This window comes from Carettochelys insculpta, chromosome 7, assembly GCF_033958435.1.
Source record: "Carettochelys insculpta isolate YL-2023 chromosome 7, ASM3395843v1, whole genome shotgun sequence".
Classification (NCBI taxonomy): Eukaryota; Metazoa; Chordata; order Testudines; family Carettochelyidae; genus Carettochelys; species Carettochelys insculpta.
The window spans coordinates 3768953-3786415 of NC_134143.1; the positions used below are offsets into that span (position 1 = coordinate 3768953).

The following is a 17463-nucleotide window of genomic DNA, read 5'->3' on the forward strand; positions in this document are numbered from 1 at the left end:
TGAAAGTATTTTAAAACCCACTCATGTCATTCTACAAAGAATGGTTTGCCCTGAAATGAAACCTTCACTAATTCCTTCACCTGGCTGCTTCCAGCCTGCACCTTCTGTGCCTCAAACCAAACGTGTTAGCACAAGCAGGGGAGGATAACAATGGGGAAAGACAGCCCCTGCTACCTGAATGATTAATGAGAAGCAAAAAAGCCTCCTCTGCCCCTGCTTGACTCAGCTGGTTCCTCTCCCCGCTAATGCTGCCTTGGACCTTCTCCCCATTACAAATCAGGCCCATAAAGTGAAAATCCTTCAAAACATGAAAGGACTTGCAGCACTGCAGATCAGAAGATGTAAGATTGCCTCATTTCTGTTCCAGGCTCGTCCTCTAGGGAAGGTGGGGAGAGATGTGCGCATGAGCAGGAAGAGGCACAGAGGAGGGGAAGCCAACACATCAGAAAAAAAATTCACTCAAAATTGTGGCAATTGGTATCCAACCTGCCACTCCCAATGAAAAGGACATTCAAACTCTCAGCTACCATCACGAGCCAATCAGAATTCAGACAGCAAACTACTGGAGTAAGGGCTTCTCCTAACTGTGAGGAGTTGCTAGATTATGGATCCCCTGGGGCATGGGGGGAGATCAGGAAAGATGTGATTTGGAGGGAGGTTAAGAGAATGGGAGACCTCTAAACCTCACTTTGCTGGAGACCTCCTCCTATTAAAGATTACCCAGATCAGCTCCAAGGTCCTATAATTTATGGATAGTTTATGCATCTTCCTAAGCAAAGCACTTTGCATTTGTCCTTATTGAATTTCAACCTATTTACCTCAAACCATTTCTCCAGTTTGTTCAGATGATTTTGAATTATAACCCTGTCTTCCAAAGCACTTGCAACCCTTCCCACCTTGGTATCATCAAGCTTTACAAGAGTACTCTCTCTTCAGTATTGTCATCAATAATTTAACTAATGACACAGAATTGGACTGAGAACTGATCCCTGTGATCCCAGTTATTTAATCTGGAAAAGAAAGACAGAGGAGACATGATAACAATTTTCAAATATATTAAAGGTTGTTACAAAGAAGAAGGAGAAAAAATATTCTTCTTAACCTCTCAGGATACAACCAGGAGCAATAGTATTAAATTGCTGCAAGGGAGGTTTAATTTGGACATTATGAAAAATTTCCTTTCATGCTGGTTAACCACCAGAATAAATTAATCTAGAGATGTTGCGGAATCTCCACCACTGAAAGTTTTTTAAGCGCAGGTGACACAATCACCTGCCAGGAATAGTCTAGAGAAGACCTAGTCCTGCTATCAGTGCAGAGGATTGGACCAGATGACCTCTCAGGATCTATTCCACTCTATGATTCTACAGTTCCATATGAGAGGGGAAGCTGTGTTAGTCTATATCCAAAAACACAACAAGAAGTCCTGCGGCACCTTATCAACTAGCAGATTTATTGGAGCATAAGCTTTCATGGGCAAAGACCTGCTTTATCAGATGCATGTAGTGGAAATGCCAGAGGCAGGTATAACTAAATAGGCACAAGAAAACAAGGGAGTACTAATTAAATGGATGGCCAGAGTTAACAAGATCAATTCAGTCACGAAGGATGTGGCTCGCTTTCAGCAGACGTGTGAATACCAAACAAGAAGAAACTGCTTTTGTAGTTGGCCAGCCACTCCCAGTTTTTTTTCAGTCCTAACTTGATGGTGTCAAATTTGCAAACAAAATGCAGCTCTCAGTTTTTCTTTGAAGTCTATTTTTGAAGCTTTTTGTTGCAGGATGGCTACTTTTAAATCTGTTACTGAGTGTCTAGGGAGACTGAAGTGTTCTCCTACAGGTTTTTGTATGTTACCATTCCTGATATCTGATCTGGGTCCATGTATCCTTTTATGTAGAGACTGTCCAGTTTGGTCAATGTCTATGACACATATTACATTAGTAGATGTGCAGGTGAATGTGCCCTTCATGGTGTGGCTGATGTGGTTAAGTCCTGTGATGGTGTCGCTGGCCTAGACATGTGGGCAGAGTTGGCACTGGGATTTGTTGCAGGGATTGGGTCCTGAGTTAGAGTTACTGTGCTGTGGTCTACAGTTGCTGGTGAGAATTTGTTTCAGGTTGGCGGGCTGTCTGTAGGAGAGGACTGGCCTAGCTCCCACGGTTTAAGGGAGTGAAGGGCCATTGTCCAAGATGGGTGGTAGATCCCTGATCATGCTCTGGAGAAGTTTTACCTGGGGGCTGTAGGTGATGGCCAGTGGTGTTGTGTTATTTTCCTTGCTGGGGCTGTCTTGCAATAAGTGGCTTCTGGGTACAGCTCTGTCTCTGTCTGTCTCTTTCCTCACTTCCTCAAGTGGCTATTGTAGTTCTAAGCATAAAGTTCTGTGATTCTCCTAAGATTCTTCCCCCAATCTTCAGCAATTTACTTAAATATTACCTAAAGAGAGTCGTAACCAGTATTCCTTCTAATTTTTTATGTCCATGTGCTGAATGACTTCCATCAAAAGCAACACTATGGAGGTCATGCATCACATAACCATCCTGCACAGGGAGCGTGTGCAGTGAGGGTGGGAGGGATTCAAAGCTTGGGCAAAGGGTTAGGGTGGAGGCTGGCGGTGTGGGCTCTGGATTGAGGCATTTGTGATGCAGGTTGCCCCGCGGAGAGAGGACTACCCCCAGCCCTCTCTCACCGCACCACCCTGGCACCAGCGGAGCGTGCCTCTATACAGCTGTCCAGCTCCAGTGGACACAGCCAGAGAATGGCACCTGTTCCCTTAAGCAGCGCAATCTGGGGTAGGCTGGGTGCTGGCCAGAGGAGGAGTGCTTGTCCCCTGGTAGCGACAGCTCTGGGGCAGCTCCACACTGGGGATGGCAGGCAGAGACTGCACCTTATGCAGCAGCCCCGGGCCTCTGTGTGGAGCTCATTAGGTAGCTGCACTGCTGAGCGCTGTAGAAGGCTCTAAGGTCTTGACCAGAGCCTGGAGATTTTCAAAGATTTTCCCATCCTCTGGTCTGTGGAAAAGACCTCAGATTAAAGTCACTTAATATTTACTACAGCAATTTTCTGATAAATCTGTATCGTCTTAACTTCTCTTCTGTCAGCAACGTGGCCATCTATGGAAACGCTACAAGTATTTCTGACCACGCAAATATACATCTGTGTTGGGTCTCTGAAACTAGACCAGTGAAACCATTTTATATGAGGTCCAGTTCCACAGCTGGCGTAACTGGCCAAAATGCAGACAGGGCCAAACCAACCTCAGTCCCTAAGGCTTGGTCACTCACCTGGCAAATCACTATTGAAATCAATGAGATTTTTGCTTAAGTGACAACTGTAATGCAGGGCCCTGTGTTTGATGTTTCCGGGGGGTCGATATGGGCAGGAGAGAAATCTCCATTAGCATCTTGGATTGAGAAGACAAAGTGCTGGGTGTGTAGCCCAGATACACTAGCAAGGTAGACTTTAGCCTCGTGCCTGGTGAAGTCACTGGGAGTTTGCCATTGGTATGAATGACAGCAGAATCAGTCCCATGGTTCATATCTCCTCCTTCAGAAAGAGAAGCAGCACTGAGACCAGGGTGACTTAACTGCTTTTATTACTGGGCTCGATTTGCAAAGATTGAGGGCTTGAACACCAGATGGAACATATCCAGTGTAGCTGAGTGACTGAATTTGCATTGCACAAATAAGTTGCTTTCAGCTGGTCAAAAGTTGAGCAATGCACACTGCTTACCTCCCCAGTTCCAAGCCTTCTCTTCGCACAACAGTACAAAACCCTCCTCACTCAAAAATGGGGCCCTGTTATCAGTCCAGCATAGCCACAGCTCACATCTGAACATTACTGCTGCTAATGCCAACGTCTGACCTTTGCAGCCTGAAACCACCATCAGCAATTTCTGTATAACTGCTCTTGCCTATACCAAACAGCTTCCTTATCTGTTGTTCGCAGCTGCTCCCTCAATGTAAATACTTAAAAGTATCCACTGCTGCACCACTTTGCGTGAAAGACAAGTTACTCAACTAGACACTGCTGGTGACATTTAAGGAGGCTCCTGTCTACAGAGAAGAGAATGGTGCTTTATGGCATACAAGAGAAGTGGACCAAGGTTCCGACTGGGAACCAGAGAACTGGAATGTAATTAAGGTGACGCGTGGTTGATTTCTTTTTGTCTCCTTGCTAACTGGTGTGGGGGATCAGAATGACAGTCTGTGACTTGAGTTAACGGCCAGTTTTGGGAGCAATTGCTCTCCCTTCTGCCTGGATCTTGGCACTTCCAGTGAGGGAAGCCCCAGGCTCACTGGGTCACAGTACATAAATACCAGCAGAAAATTATCAAAAAATGAGAAAGCAGCATTTTTTTAAATGACCTGGGAAGAGACCCAGATAAGCCAACACCTGCATCACAATGAGAGGAATATCAGGTTTGTTGTTGCTGATCAGTCACAGCTGTCGCATAGGTTTCAACCCCTCTCAGACTACTGCACATATTCCTTTGCCACCTCCCCACCTCGGTTTTGCCCTGAGTAATGGTTTCAGCATTTGGCATGTTATAATCAACAACTGTGGTGTCTCTCACTTGAAACCCTGCAGATGGGTCAACAGAGATCAAAGGCAGGGGGCAGGGGGGGACAAACAGCCACGCTCCCTTCACATCATTCCATGAGACTTTGTTCCTCATCAGCGCCTGCAACCAGCTCTTTGTACGGTGACAGTCACACACAGCAGAAGACAGTCAGACTACTAGTGGCCCACCTGCACAGTGGCATTAGTGGCATCCGCCCTGCAGTCTGCACTCTGTTGCCCAACACCCAGGAACCATTCCTCATTTGCTCTTGAGTTCCAGGTACTTAAATGGATGGTCTATGTGACAAGAGGTTTGGGCTCTCACTGAACCCTTGAAAAACAGGTGACCTCTGACATGAAAAACTTTGAACGTGACCCTGCTAATTCCCTAGGAACGAAGCAGTGTCCGGAGGCTGCAAACATGAATGAACTTCCAACCTCAGGGTGAGAAACACAGTATCTTCCTCTTACCAGCAAAGTGAGGATCACCCCAGCTCTTAGGATAACAGTACCCAGGTAGAAGTCATCAGGTACTGGCTCATTTTCAGGAGAGCAGTGGAAACTCTGGGACTAAGAAGGGTTTCTGACAGCTAGAATTTTTGGTAGGCATAAACCCCTATCTATCCCACCTTCACTGCTCTTGGCCACGGGCCACCCCTTGCTCTGGGGCCTGTGGCAGTGTCTGATTTGTTCATCATGCCAGGAAAATCAGGGGCAGTGGGTAGAGCTGGGAAGTCAGGTAAAGGATGCATTGAACCTGACATCCGTTGGCACCTGTGCAAGCTGCATGAGGATCCTCAGGACAGGAGTTACGCTGTAGAAGCACCATCCCGGGCCACATATAGAGCAGGCAAAAATGGAACCAATATTTCACCACTGGAGCAGCTCCAAGGAGGTCAGCAACGAGGGAAGCTGCAGGACAGACAGTGCTTGGGCATACCTACTTCAAACGGGATCTGCTAACCCTGCAGCAATGGATATGTGAAGCCCCACCCACGATTGCCTCCACCATTTCTAAGAGCATGCTGGGCATGCAAGCGTCACAGAGGGGGCACAATACGCCTCTTCACCATGCTACCAGCCACGCCGCATTGGCTGCCTTGGGAAAGGCTGCACTGAAAATGAGAGGAATGGGATCCTCGCTGAATGCTCATCCTTCATGCCCATTTCATTAGACAACAGCTAGAAATTAACAAATGGGCCCAGGCTGACACAAAGTCAGTGGCCAAGAGTTTATTCTGCTCCTAGCTCATTTTGTAAAGTGACTCATATTTTGAAACAGAATGATACATTTCTGACGCAGCCCTCAAAACATTACGCAGTAAGCAATGCTGCCTACCTGTGCACCCTGCTTATCTGCCAATTACTATCTGACTTATGTTAATATTTCAAATGATTGAACAAATTAACATTAAAACAAACTGAGGAGCTCTCCATTGATCTGCACAAACCTCTCCAAACAGTGACCGACTGACCAAACTCAGCCATCGTTTCCTACAGCACTTTCCATTTCTACACCCTTCGCAGACTGAGCACATATGATGCCAGTGACAAAGTCACCAAGTGGGGCGTAAGATACCAGTCAGCCAGTCTGTGGTGCTCTGTTCCACAGCTGGAAGAGAGGGGAAAATGCTGAAGACGCCTACTTTTCTGAAGAACCAATCATTCCCCAGTGTCTACATCGATCTTTGTTTTTAAAAGTTCTCATGTCTCATTCAAATGATTCAAATATTGAGTTTTGCCATTTGTTCCCTTCCCCATTCTAAAGTCCATTAAAAGCCCATGACAGATGGGCCTGACGCTATCAAAAGAGATGAAGGTGATCTCAAAGGAACGTGTGAGGTCAGAACTGAGCTCTCGGGGTCTAGTCCCAGTTCTCACCTTCATGCCAATGTGGAACCTTGGGCGGATCATTCTGCATATGAAGAAACAGACCCAAAAAGGTGAATTGGGGACGATGCCCTCCTGCCTCCTAGCAGAGCGAGGTTATTAGAGGAAGGCCACAGACTGACATCCTGCACCCACATCATCACATTTTTTTCAGGTTTTAGAAGATAATTCTTAGCAGCGCTTCCACCTTGCTCAAACAGCATTTCAACAGCAGCTCTCTAGAATCTCCCAGGGGTCAGCACAGTTGGTATGCACAGAAATCCAAGCTTCCCACATCCTAAGTGGCTCCCAGGGACAAAAACGGTTGTCTTCTGCATCAAACACCTCCCGGTCGCTAATCACTCTCTCTTGTACTTCCCATTCCAATTGTGAGAGAAAACCCAGCAGGTGTGCCCCCAACATGTCCCCTCCCGCATTGCGGGAGAACAAAGCAGTGCAGGGTTTTCGTGCACACACAGGTTCTTCTCCCACCCCACCCTTTAAGTCTCTGTGACAGCTGGTGGCGTTCAGCTTTCAACAGCAATGCCGAAGGAAGACGAGAGATCTCTTCCCTTCATTTCGACATGTATTGATTCAGTGTTCCTTCTCCCCACTCCTAGCACATATGAGAACTACCAAGGGGAAAAGGATGTCCTTTTAAATACACGGGGGCTATGTCTACAGTAGCACCCCCCTTTCGAAATGGGGATGCTAATGAGGCGTTGCAATGAATATGCAGTGCCTCATTAGCATAATGGCTGTCACGGCACTTCGAAAGTGCCGCTTTTAATCGTGTGCAGCTCGTCTACCCGGGGTCCTTTTCTGAAGGGCCCCGCACACTTCGAAATCCCCTTATTCCTACAACCAAACAGGAATAAGGGGATTTCGAAGTGTGTGGGGTCCTTTCAAAAAAGCCTCCATGTAGACGAGCTGTGCGTGATCAAAAGCAGCACTTTTGAAGTGCCGCGGCCGCCATTATTCTAATGAGGTGCTGCATGTTCATTGCAGCACCTTATTAGCATATCCCAAAATGTCTCATTAGCATCCCCCTTTCAAAAGGGGGGTGCTAGTGTAGACACAGCCTGGGTGATTAACCAGAGGCAGTTCTTCCATTGACTCCAAAGCAGAGTCCCTTTGCTTACCCAGCAACGAGGACTGATCTCGTACAACAGAACATCACAAAAAGAGATTGCGTCTTGAGCAGTGTCATCTTGTGGACCAGCCACCCTTCCTGCAGACTCCTGTAGTGCCCAGTTACATGACACTAGATACAGAACTGAAGAGAAAAGGTGGGCGTAACCTCACTTTAATGTGAGAGGGACTGCTACAACCCCTTGATTTGTACCAGTTGTATTTATGTCATTAAACACACATATGAGAAACAGGGGCACACACCTCTCCGTAGCAGTGTTTCGCAATTTTATTTGGCCATGGAACCCTTCTAGATGTGCAAGAATTTTGCATAACCCTTCACAGGTGATTGCACCACTGACTTCGTGTGCAATGTTGAGTAGTGGCATCATTGTCCCCACTGTCTGGCTAAGCTGGCATTACACAGGAACACTTACCGTTCCAAACACAAATGAAAATTGTCTTTAATAAAATTCAAAAATGCTTAAATATTAATTGTTTTTAAATCATAAAATGTTATTGTATTGGAATTTTCTCATGGAACCCTTATTGTCACAGGGTTCCACAGAACACCATTTGGGAAACACTGCTCTAAAGGAACCTTGAGAAGTTCAACCCCCACCACAACTCCAGCACCTGGGAAGAGAGAGGGCCCGGAGATTCCTAACGTAGTACTGTTCCCGCATCATGCTCAAAGGTTTCCTAAGGCAGGAGTGTGCAAAGTGGGGAGATGGACCTCCTGTGGGGGATGCAAAATTTCATAAGGGGGTGCAGCACAATCAGCTCTGGATCTCAGGCTCATCCATCTCATTAAAAATGTTGAAATATGTCACTGTTATTATGTCTGTGTAGACACATTTCTATACTGATCAATAAAGATGTTAAATTCTACATACTTATTTTCTTAAACATGCCAAAAGTCCCCCCCAATAAGAACATACCAGAAATTTCTGTTTGTTCTGGATGACATTAGACAGGTTGGGAAGGCCCTGCTAATTGCAGGGATGAAAAGCGGGGCCCAACATAAACTGTTTGCTCACCCCTGTGCTAAAGAGGTACTGGCTAAGAGCTGTCTGCTTGGAAGACATTCTGGTTGCTTAAGAGGAGAAGGAGATATTTCTCTCCGTGCTCCTTGCATCCTGGATGCTATACATGGAGAAACAGTATCACACAAGTCCACCCTTAGCAGATTGCCTTGGAAGCCTAACGAAAGCTCAAACACTGCAGAAATTCCCGGCCTTTGTCTTACCACACACACAAGAAAATTTCCAGCTTCCTGGTTGGCCAGGAACCAAAAACATCAGCCAATACTTTGCTCATTAAACAAACAATCCTTCTGAAGTCATACTGGGATATGGTTTACCGGCCTATGCTGCATTACTCTTCCATGTGGGCTTGTGCTAAGATAACAGACATCATCTCAGTTTAACAGCCACCCCAGAACCAGCTTCTCCCCGCTGCCTAAACTCTACCCAAGATGTTCCAGAGCTGGTTTTCCTCTCCAGACTTTAGCTAGCACTGAAATCTGGAAGAGCTAACCTAAAAACTCTTGGATGACAAAAACCCTCACTGGGTTTAACTGACGTGCCAGTTGTATTGTTCGTAACCTGAGTCACCTGGCCAGTGACTAACTGTTTAATTACCACCTCCATGGCATTTTCTGTCTGTGCAGACTACTCCAAAGCCAAACGATTCATTGCACCTCATCCTACGCACGTAGTGCACACAGCACAAAACCAGCACTAGGCATGGCTGAAAAGAGCCCCCTGCAGAGCTAGAATCCTGGAGGCGTCAGGGTGCCACAAAGCCACATTCTTCCTTCCCTTCCCACTTCTGTCCCAGTCTGTTCCTCCTGAGGAGCCACATCCAAACTAAGGCCCACGAGTCTCTGCCATTTGAAACACTGAGCAGTCAGAGCTAGGTGGCACCCTGGAGATCTATAGTTCTTCTCAGTGTAGCTGGGTCACCTCCCCTCACATTACACACATGCGGACTGCAAACAGACAGCCCAACCCAAAATACTAGTGCAGTAGCCACACCCACTGTTTCCTTTGGCAGCAGGTGAAACATTCCAGCTAGTCTGCATGTGCAGAAAGCCACGCTGTGCCTAAACTAGCCTGCTCCTTAAAATAAACTTGACACCAGGTTCTTCTACATGCACATGCAAAAAGTCCCTACCCAGATTGTGGTGGGTGAAAGTGACATTAACCACCATGACTTTATTTCTGTGCTTATTCAAGCTGAGCATCTCAATACACAAAAGGATCTTTTTTCCCCCCAAAATGTGTTTCATAACAACTAGCTTTTCCTTATTCCCTTGAGCGTCTCTTCACTTCCTGTATTCAGCTGTTCACTAGCAATCAGGGACTATATTTAGATCTGGTACAAGCAAGTGCAATTGCTCTGAATTCAAGTGAGCAACAACTATTTACACCAAGGATAATTTCAGAATTTTACATGAATTTCAATGGGACTATTTATTCCACAGAGTTGGGTTAAATAAGATTTGGCTCCAGGTATGACTTTTGGCAATAAATGCCAAGTTGTAACCCCTAAATCAAGCTTTCAACTAAATCAACAGCTCACAGAAATCAAGTATCAGAGGGGTAGCCATGTCAGTCTGTATCTTCAAAACAACAAGAAGTCCTGTGGCACCTTATAGACTAACAGATATTTTGGAGCTTAAGCTTTCATCTGACGAAGCAGGTCTTTGCCTACAAAAGCTTATGCTCCAAAATATCTGTTAGTTTACAGAAAAGAGCTGGATGAATCACTGTGGGCTTGGAGTATACACGTTATACAGGCATCTAATTACAAAAAAACTCTGGTCTTCTTTTGCTTTAAATCCTAGCCTTTCTCTCTTTTCATGCTTCATTAATAGATCGTGTATCAGACTGAATTCATTGATGCAAATCTAGGTCTTTGTAACTAATATTAGCAACATGCATAATTTACAATGTCACAGATCTTAATACGCAATTAAAACTGAGATGATAGGCAATTGCTTTTTCACTTAGGAAAAATGATGGAACAGGACTAATGTATTTCTATAAAGTCAAATGCTTCGGAGGGATTACGGATTGAGATGTGGTCTTCTGATGGGCAGAACTTACTGCAGACAGTTCCTGGCTGGCAGCACATTAAGGCTGTGGCTGGTTCCCTGCTTGTTCTGGCCCCCCACCACTCCCAGAAGGGCTCAATGCAACCCTGATGCCTGTGTGGTCTCGGGGCACAAGGCTCCCTGCACTGCCCTCTTAACTCTCACTGGCCACAATTCCCACACCCAGCCAGTGGGAGCTGTGGGGATGGTACTTGCAGGCAGAAGTAATATGCCAGATCAAGACCCCTGACTTCCTTTGCCCCATATTCTCCCCACTGGGCTGCACTGGCTGTTTGCAGGAGCATCCTGGGGCTGGGGCAGGCAGGCAGCAGGTCTGCCTTAGCAATCAATCGGAAGGCATTGGTCAGCGATCACTGCCTGAGACTCTCCCCTCTCATTTAAAATGAAATAAGTCATCCAAGCAACTATGCTGGACTCCATGAAAGCTGCTCTCCCTCCACCCTCCCAACATCCATGCGAGGACACTCTTGTGGGTTGGACACTGAACTCAAGAGACCAGGACTTAGTTCTCTGCTCAGACACTGACTTGCTTGGACAAATCACTTACAGCTAGGGCCAACCAAATTCGCAGTCCATTTAAGTCAATTTCACAGTCACAGGATTTTTAAACAACAAGAAGTCTTGTGGCACCTTACAGACTAACAGATATTTTGGAGCATCAGCTTTTGTGGCCAAAGACCCTCTTCATCAGATGCACAAGGAGCCCCCACTCATGCATCTGATGAAGTGGGTCTTCGCCCACGAAAGCTTATGCTTCAAAATATCTGTTAGTCTATAAGGTGCCACAAGACTTCTTGTTGTTCTCGAAGCTACAGACTAACACGGCTACCTCTCTGATACTTGTCAGGATTTTTAAAATAATCAATGTCATGACTTCCACTATTTCAACCTGCAAATTCAGTGTTGTAAATGTACAGGTCCTGATCCAAAAAGGAGCTGTGTGTGCGCACAGGGAATGGGGGTGTCACAAGGCTACTGTAAGGGGGTTGCTGTACTGCTACTGTGGTGGTGCTGCCTTCGGAGCGCAAGAATGGTAGCAGCTACTGAACTATGTACTCAGAGAGCATGGCAAGATAAGAGGAAGTGAGTATCTTTAGTATGAGCCTATTAGTATATCCTCTAGACTAAGTCTTCACTGGAACTTTACTGTATTGCAACTTTCTGGCTCTGGTGTGTGAAAACACAAACACACACAGACACACACACACACTGCCCCCCCAGTAGAGCAAGTTACAGCACTGTAAAGCACCACTGTGAACCAGGCTACAGCACTGGAAGCACATCTACCCTCTTGTGAAGGTGGTTTGCATATGGTGCTGGAAGAGAGAGCTCTGCCAGCACTCCCGCTCTGGCCATATTTTCAGTGTAAAGCACAATTGTGGCTGTACTTTAAACTTGTAAGTGTAGACAAAGCCCCAGGCAAGGCTCATGGAAGGTATCAGGAATTCCATGTCCAGAGGACTTAGCTCCTAAAGATCACCACAAACTGGAACTGGTGTTACACTAAAATAAAATCATCACATGATTTACCTACAATTAAAGACCAAAGGGCCCAGACCTTACCTACAGTCAGGAATTTCTGCAGTTTTGTTTGTGCGAGTATTTCAGACAGCACTGGTGGGGGTGGGGTATCCTCCCCAAATAGAGCAGGAGAGCTCAGTAGTTTACATCGATCAGAATGCACAGGTCACATGTATCACAAGTTGCATTATCAGCTCACACTGGAATGTTCTTCATCCCGGGCTTATGCTAATTTTTAAATAATATGAATACACAGTACAGGACATAATTGTTCCCATGCGGTGCTGCCACAGAACTGGAGGGTCAGTTGCTCCTATGAGGCATCTTATTTGTTCAGCGAGAGTTGAAAGCTTGAGCTACTGGTCTTCAGATTGGCTGGCAGAATAAAGTCATCAGTACAGACTGAACCTCTCTAAATCCAGCACCCTGAGGGCCTGCCTGGTGCCGGATGAGAGAATTTACTGGACCACAAAAGGTCAATACAAATTTCCGCTGCTTACCGGGCTCTTAGAAGACATTTAGGGGTAAACGACACCTAAATAACAGCACAGAACACTGAGTGATAGGACTGGTGGCTGTAAACAAATTTTATGGAACCAAAGGAAAGTTGGCCACACTCATGATAAGGGGCTGTCCAGGTAACTAAAATCATGCTAGATTAGGGATGTTGCTGGATGAGTGTGTGCTGGATTAGAAGAAGCATCTGAAGAAATGAGTTAACTCACGAAAGCTCATGCTCTAAACTTTTCTGTTAGTCTATAAGGTGCCACAGGACCCTTCACTGCTGCTGGATTAGAGATGTTCAACCTGTCTGTACCATTTCAGCCACTGAGAGACATATGCCTCAGCCTAGGTTTAGATCATGAACTGCTCAAAAATGGGAATCACCTGTTTGGGCTTTGTGAAAGGATGTGGCACCTAGAACACTTGAAAATGCTGCAGATAATCACAATTCTCAGCTTCGTGCGCACACACACACACACATACACACTCTTCCACTACTTCAGCATCAGCACTGAGAGGGTTATCCCCAAGTCAGCCTAGACGTTTGCTGAGACTCTTTAGAGTAGTCCAGTGTTTCCCAAAACGTGTACTACTGAAACCCACGGTCCCACAAAATGAAAATCAGGGTTCCACAAGAAAATTCCATTCCAATAGCTCACTCCGCTGCAGCCTCCTGCCCCACCACCACTAAAACAGCAGAACTAAATGTAATTGGTTTAAGGGTCGGCGGGTGGCATCCAGCCATTAAACCAACTGACTTTAGTCCCGCTATTTCAGCGGTGCCAGGGCTGGAGTCAGACCTGGAGACGGTACGAGGCGGATTGCAACAGCTGGGGGACTAATCTGGCACCTGAGAGAAAGGAACACATTCCTACCTGTGCAAAGGAATGCAAGTGGCAGAGCCTTTTCATGGGGAACTAGGGGCTTTCCAGCCATTGCAAGTTTCTCTTCTCTCTCTCTCTCTCTCTCTCTTTCTCTGTGTGTGTGTGTGTGTGTGTGTGTGTTTTGGGGAGGGCATTTTGCAGACTGGCCTGTAGCCTGGATCTTCTGAGGGTTAGTGGCTGGGGACAATCCCAGAGCATGAAGCCACACACCCCTTACCATGGCAGCAGCTCCCCCACCCCCCTCCACCCCCCCAAGTACCCCCAGGGGCAGCCCCCCACCCCCTCTCCGCCCCCCCAAGCACCCCCAGGGGCAGCCCCCCACCCTCCGCACCCAAGTACCCCCAGGGGCAGCCCCCCACCCCTTTTCTGCACCTCCCAAGTACCCCCAGGGGCATCTCCCCCCTCCCTGCAACCCCCCGTACCCTCAGGGGCAGCCCCTACCTCCTTTCCGCACCCCCAAGTACCCCCAGAGGCAGCCCCCCACCCCCTCTCTGCACCCCCCTACCCGTAGGGGCAGCCCCCCACCTCTCCACGCCCTCCACATACCCCCAGGGGCAGCCCCCCACCCCCTCTCCTCACCCTCCACGTACCCCCAGGGGCAGCCCCCAGCCCCCCGCCCCCCGCAGCCCCGGCGCCCCCGCTCCCGAGGCGCTCCCTGCCCCCCGAGCCCTACCCGGGAGATGGCGAGCGGCTGCTCGAAGTCTCTGCCCCCCACCAGGCGGAAACCCCAGGGCCCCGGGCCCGGCAGCACGACGCGGTGGCTGCTCATGGCTGCGGCGGCTCCTCGGGCACAGCCGCGCCCCTGCCCGGCCGGGATCGGTCGCGCCCGCCCCGTCCCGCCTCGCCTCGGCTCCGGCCCCGCCTGTCCCGCTGGCGCCGCGGGGCGGGGGCGGGGGCGGGGGCGGGGGCGGAGGCGGAGGCGGAGCGTCGCTGCTGGCTGGGGAGGCTCGGCCGGAGCCGGGCTGCGCAGCGCCGAGCACCGCAGCCCGTCCCACCGCACGGCGCCCTGAAGGCTCGAGGGGGGAGGCTGCGCTTCGCCAGGCCCCCGGCCGGCGGTCTGGGCTCGGAAGTGGCGTCCCCGCCCCGACTGTGGCTCGGGGAGAGACACCAAAGGGATCCGGGAATGCTCGTCGCGTCTGGCCGCCAGGAGGCTGCCTGGGGCGGGCTGAGCACTTGAGCCAGGCTGCGTCTACACGTGCACGCTACTTCGAAGTAGCGGCAGTAACTTCGAAATAGCGCCCGTCACGTCTACACGTGTTGGGCGCTATTTCGAAGTTGAAATCGACGTTAGGCGGCGAGACGTCGAAGTCGCTAACCCCATGAGGGGATGGGAATAGCGCCCTACTTCGACGTTCAACATCGAAGTAGGGACGTGTAGACGATCCGCGTCCCGCAACATCGAAATAGCGGGGTCCTCCATGGCGGCCATCAGCTGGGGGGTTGAGAGATACTCTCTCTCCAGCCCTTGCGGGGCTCTGTGGTCACCGTGGGCAGCAGCCCTTAGCCCAGGGCTTCTGGCTGCTGCTGCTGCAGCTGGGGGTCCGTGCTGCATATACAGGGTCTGCAACTAGTTGTTGGCTCTGTGTATCTTGCACTGTTTAATGAAAGTGTGTCTGGGAGGGGCCCTTTAAGGGAGCGACTTGCTGTTGAGTCCGCCCCGTGACCCTGTCTGCAGCTGTGCCTGGCTCCCTTATTTCGATGTGTGCTACTTTGCCGTGTAGACGTTCCCTCGCTGTGCCTATTTCGATGTTGGGCTGAGCAACGTCGAAGTTGAACATCGACGTTGCCAGCCCTGGAGGACGTGTAGACGTTATTCATCGAAATAGCCTATTTCGATGTCGCAACATCGAAATAAGCTATTTCGAAGTTGGGTGCACGTGTAGACGTAGCCCCAGTGTCCCTTTGCCTCTCTGCAGCCGTGTCTACACGTGCACGCTACTTCGAAGTAGCGGCACTAACTTCGAAATAGCGCCCGTCGCGGCTACACGCGTCGGGCGCTATTTCGAAGTTAACTTCGACGTTAGGCAGCGAGACGTCGAAGTCGCTAACCTCATGAGGGGATCGGAATAGCGCCCTACTTCGACGTTCAACGTCGAAGTAGGGACCGTGTAGACGATCCGCGTCCCTCAACGTCGAAATTGTGGGGTCCTCCATGGCAGCCATCAGCTGCGGGGTTGAGAGACGCTGTCTCTCCAGCCCGTGCAGGGCTCTATGGTCACCGTGTGCAGCAGCCTTTAGCCCAGGGCTTCTGGCTGCTGCTGCTGCAGCGGGGGATTCATGCTGCATGCACAGGGTCTGCAACTCGTTGTCGGCTCTGTGGATCTTGTGCTGTTTAGTGCAAGTGTGTCTGGGAGGGGCCCTTTAAGGGAGCGGCTTGCTGTTGAGTCCGCCCTGTGACCCTGTCTGCAGCTGTGCCTGGCACCCTTATTTCGATGTGTGCTACTGTGGCGTGCAGACGTTCCCTCGCAGTGCCTATTTCGATGTGGTGCTAAGCAACGTCGATGTTGAACATCGACGTTGCCAGCCCTGGAGGACGTGTAGACGTTATTCATCGAAATAGCCTATTTCGATGTCGCCACATTACAATAGGCTACTTCGATGTAGGCTTCACGTGTAGACGTAGCCTGCAGCACCGGGGACCTGGCACTCCGGAGCTCTCATGGCAACTCCATAGGCTTGGCCCACAACTGCTGGCGGTAGAGGGCGCAGAATTCCCTCACTGCCTAAGGAAATGATAAGCTGCTTTAAAGACAAATAATAACTTCCTGGGTGAGGAATGCAGCACTGAGCCCATAAGGGAGGAAAAAGCCCAGAGTTGTGTTGTTTGTTTGTTTTCGTTGCCTGCCTGCTCCATTGCGCTCTCTTGACCAGGACCAAAGGTCTAGTTAGTCACACTTTCTTTTCCTTCCTGGCAGGTCATACTAACTAATATTTTCCATTATGCTGTGCCTATCAGCATTTTGCTGAATGACCCTAGCAGTTTCTGCAGCACTCACTTATATTGAGAAAATATTTCTAGCCCGTATGGCTCTGAAGAAAACCCTTGAAATGTGATTAGATGCAAGATTGCCCCATCCGTCTGCAGCCAGACAGAAACAATAGATATTAGAAATGTGTGGAATGTCTTTAGTGAAGCTAATTTGTGCGTGGACTCAGAATCTTAATGATCTCAACAGGACAAATACCAGCCTTGCTCACCATATCTCAGATGAAACAAACCAGCAGTCATGAAGCACTTTAAAGATGGCGTTAGAAATCATGATCATGAAGAACAACAACCAGGGCCTCTCTCACTATTTCCTTCCATCTTCCCGTGTCTGGTGCCGAGTAGCTGAGTTTCTGTAGACGAGCTCCAAGCCAATCTACTAACAGACAGATAGCCGAGTTAGCCTGTATTCTGTGAAAACAAAAAACAAACAAACAAAAAAAACCCCAAACAAAAAAAGCCTGTCATGTAGCACTTCAAAGGGAGTCAATATGGAGTCTGTTCTGGGCTGCGTCTACACGTGCACGCTACTTCGAAGTAGCGGCAGTAACTTCGAAATAGTGCCCGTCGCGGCTACACGTGTTGGGCGCTATTTCGAAGTTGAAATCGACGTTAGGCGGCGAGACGTCGAAGTCGCTAACCCCATGAGGGGATGGGAATAGCACCCTACTTCGACGTTCAACATCGAAGTAGGGACGTGTAGACGATCCGCGTCCCGCAACATCGAAATAGCGGGGTCCTCCATGGCGGCCATCAGCTGGGGGGTTGAGAGATACTCTCTCTCCAGCCCTTGCGGGGCTCTGTGGTCACCGTGTGCAGCAGCCCTTAGCCCAGGGCTTCTGGCTGCTGCTGCTGCAGCTGGGGGTCCATGCTGCATATACAGGGTC

General features: G+C 48.9%; 1 protein-coding gene across 3 annotated transcripts in view; it reads right to left on the reverse strand.

Annotated features, from left to right (window-relative positions):
- PDLIM1 (PDZ and LIM domain 1) overlaps positions 1-14420 on the reverse strand; it is a 76021-nt gene extending 61601 nt beyond the window's left edge. For 2 of the 3 annotated variants that reach the window (XM_074999606.1, XM_074999604.1), the window contains exon 1: positions 14264-14420. In XM_074999606.1, the coding sequence (XP_074855707.1) occupies positions 14264-14359 (96 nt within the window). In that variant the 5' untranslated portion in view covers positions 14360-14420. The remainder of the gene's footprint in view (positions 1-14263) is intronic. The other variant, XM_074999605.1, reaches the window with a different exon arrangement.
- Between the last annotated feature and the right edge of the window lie 3043 nt (positions 14421-17463).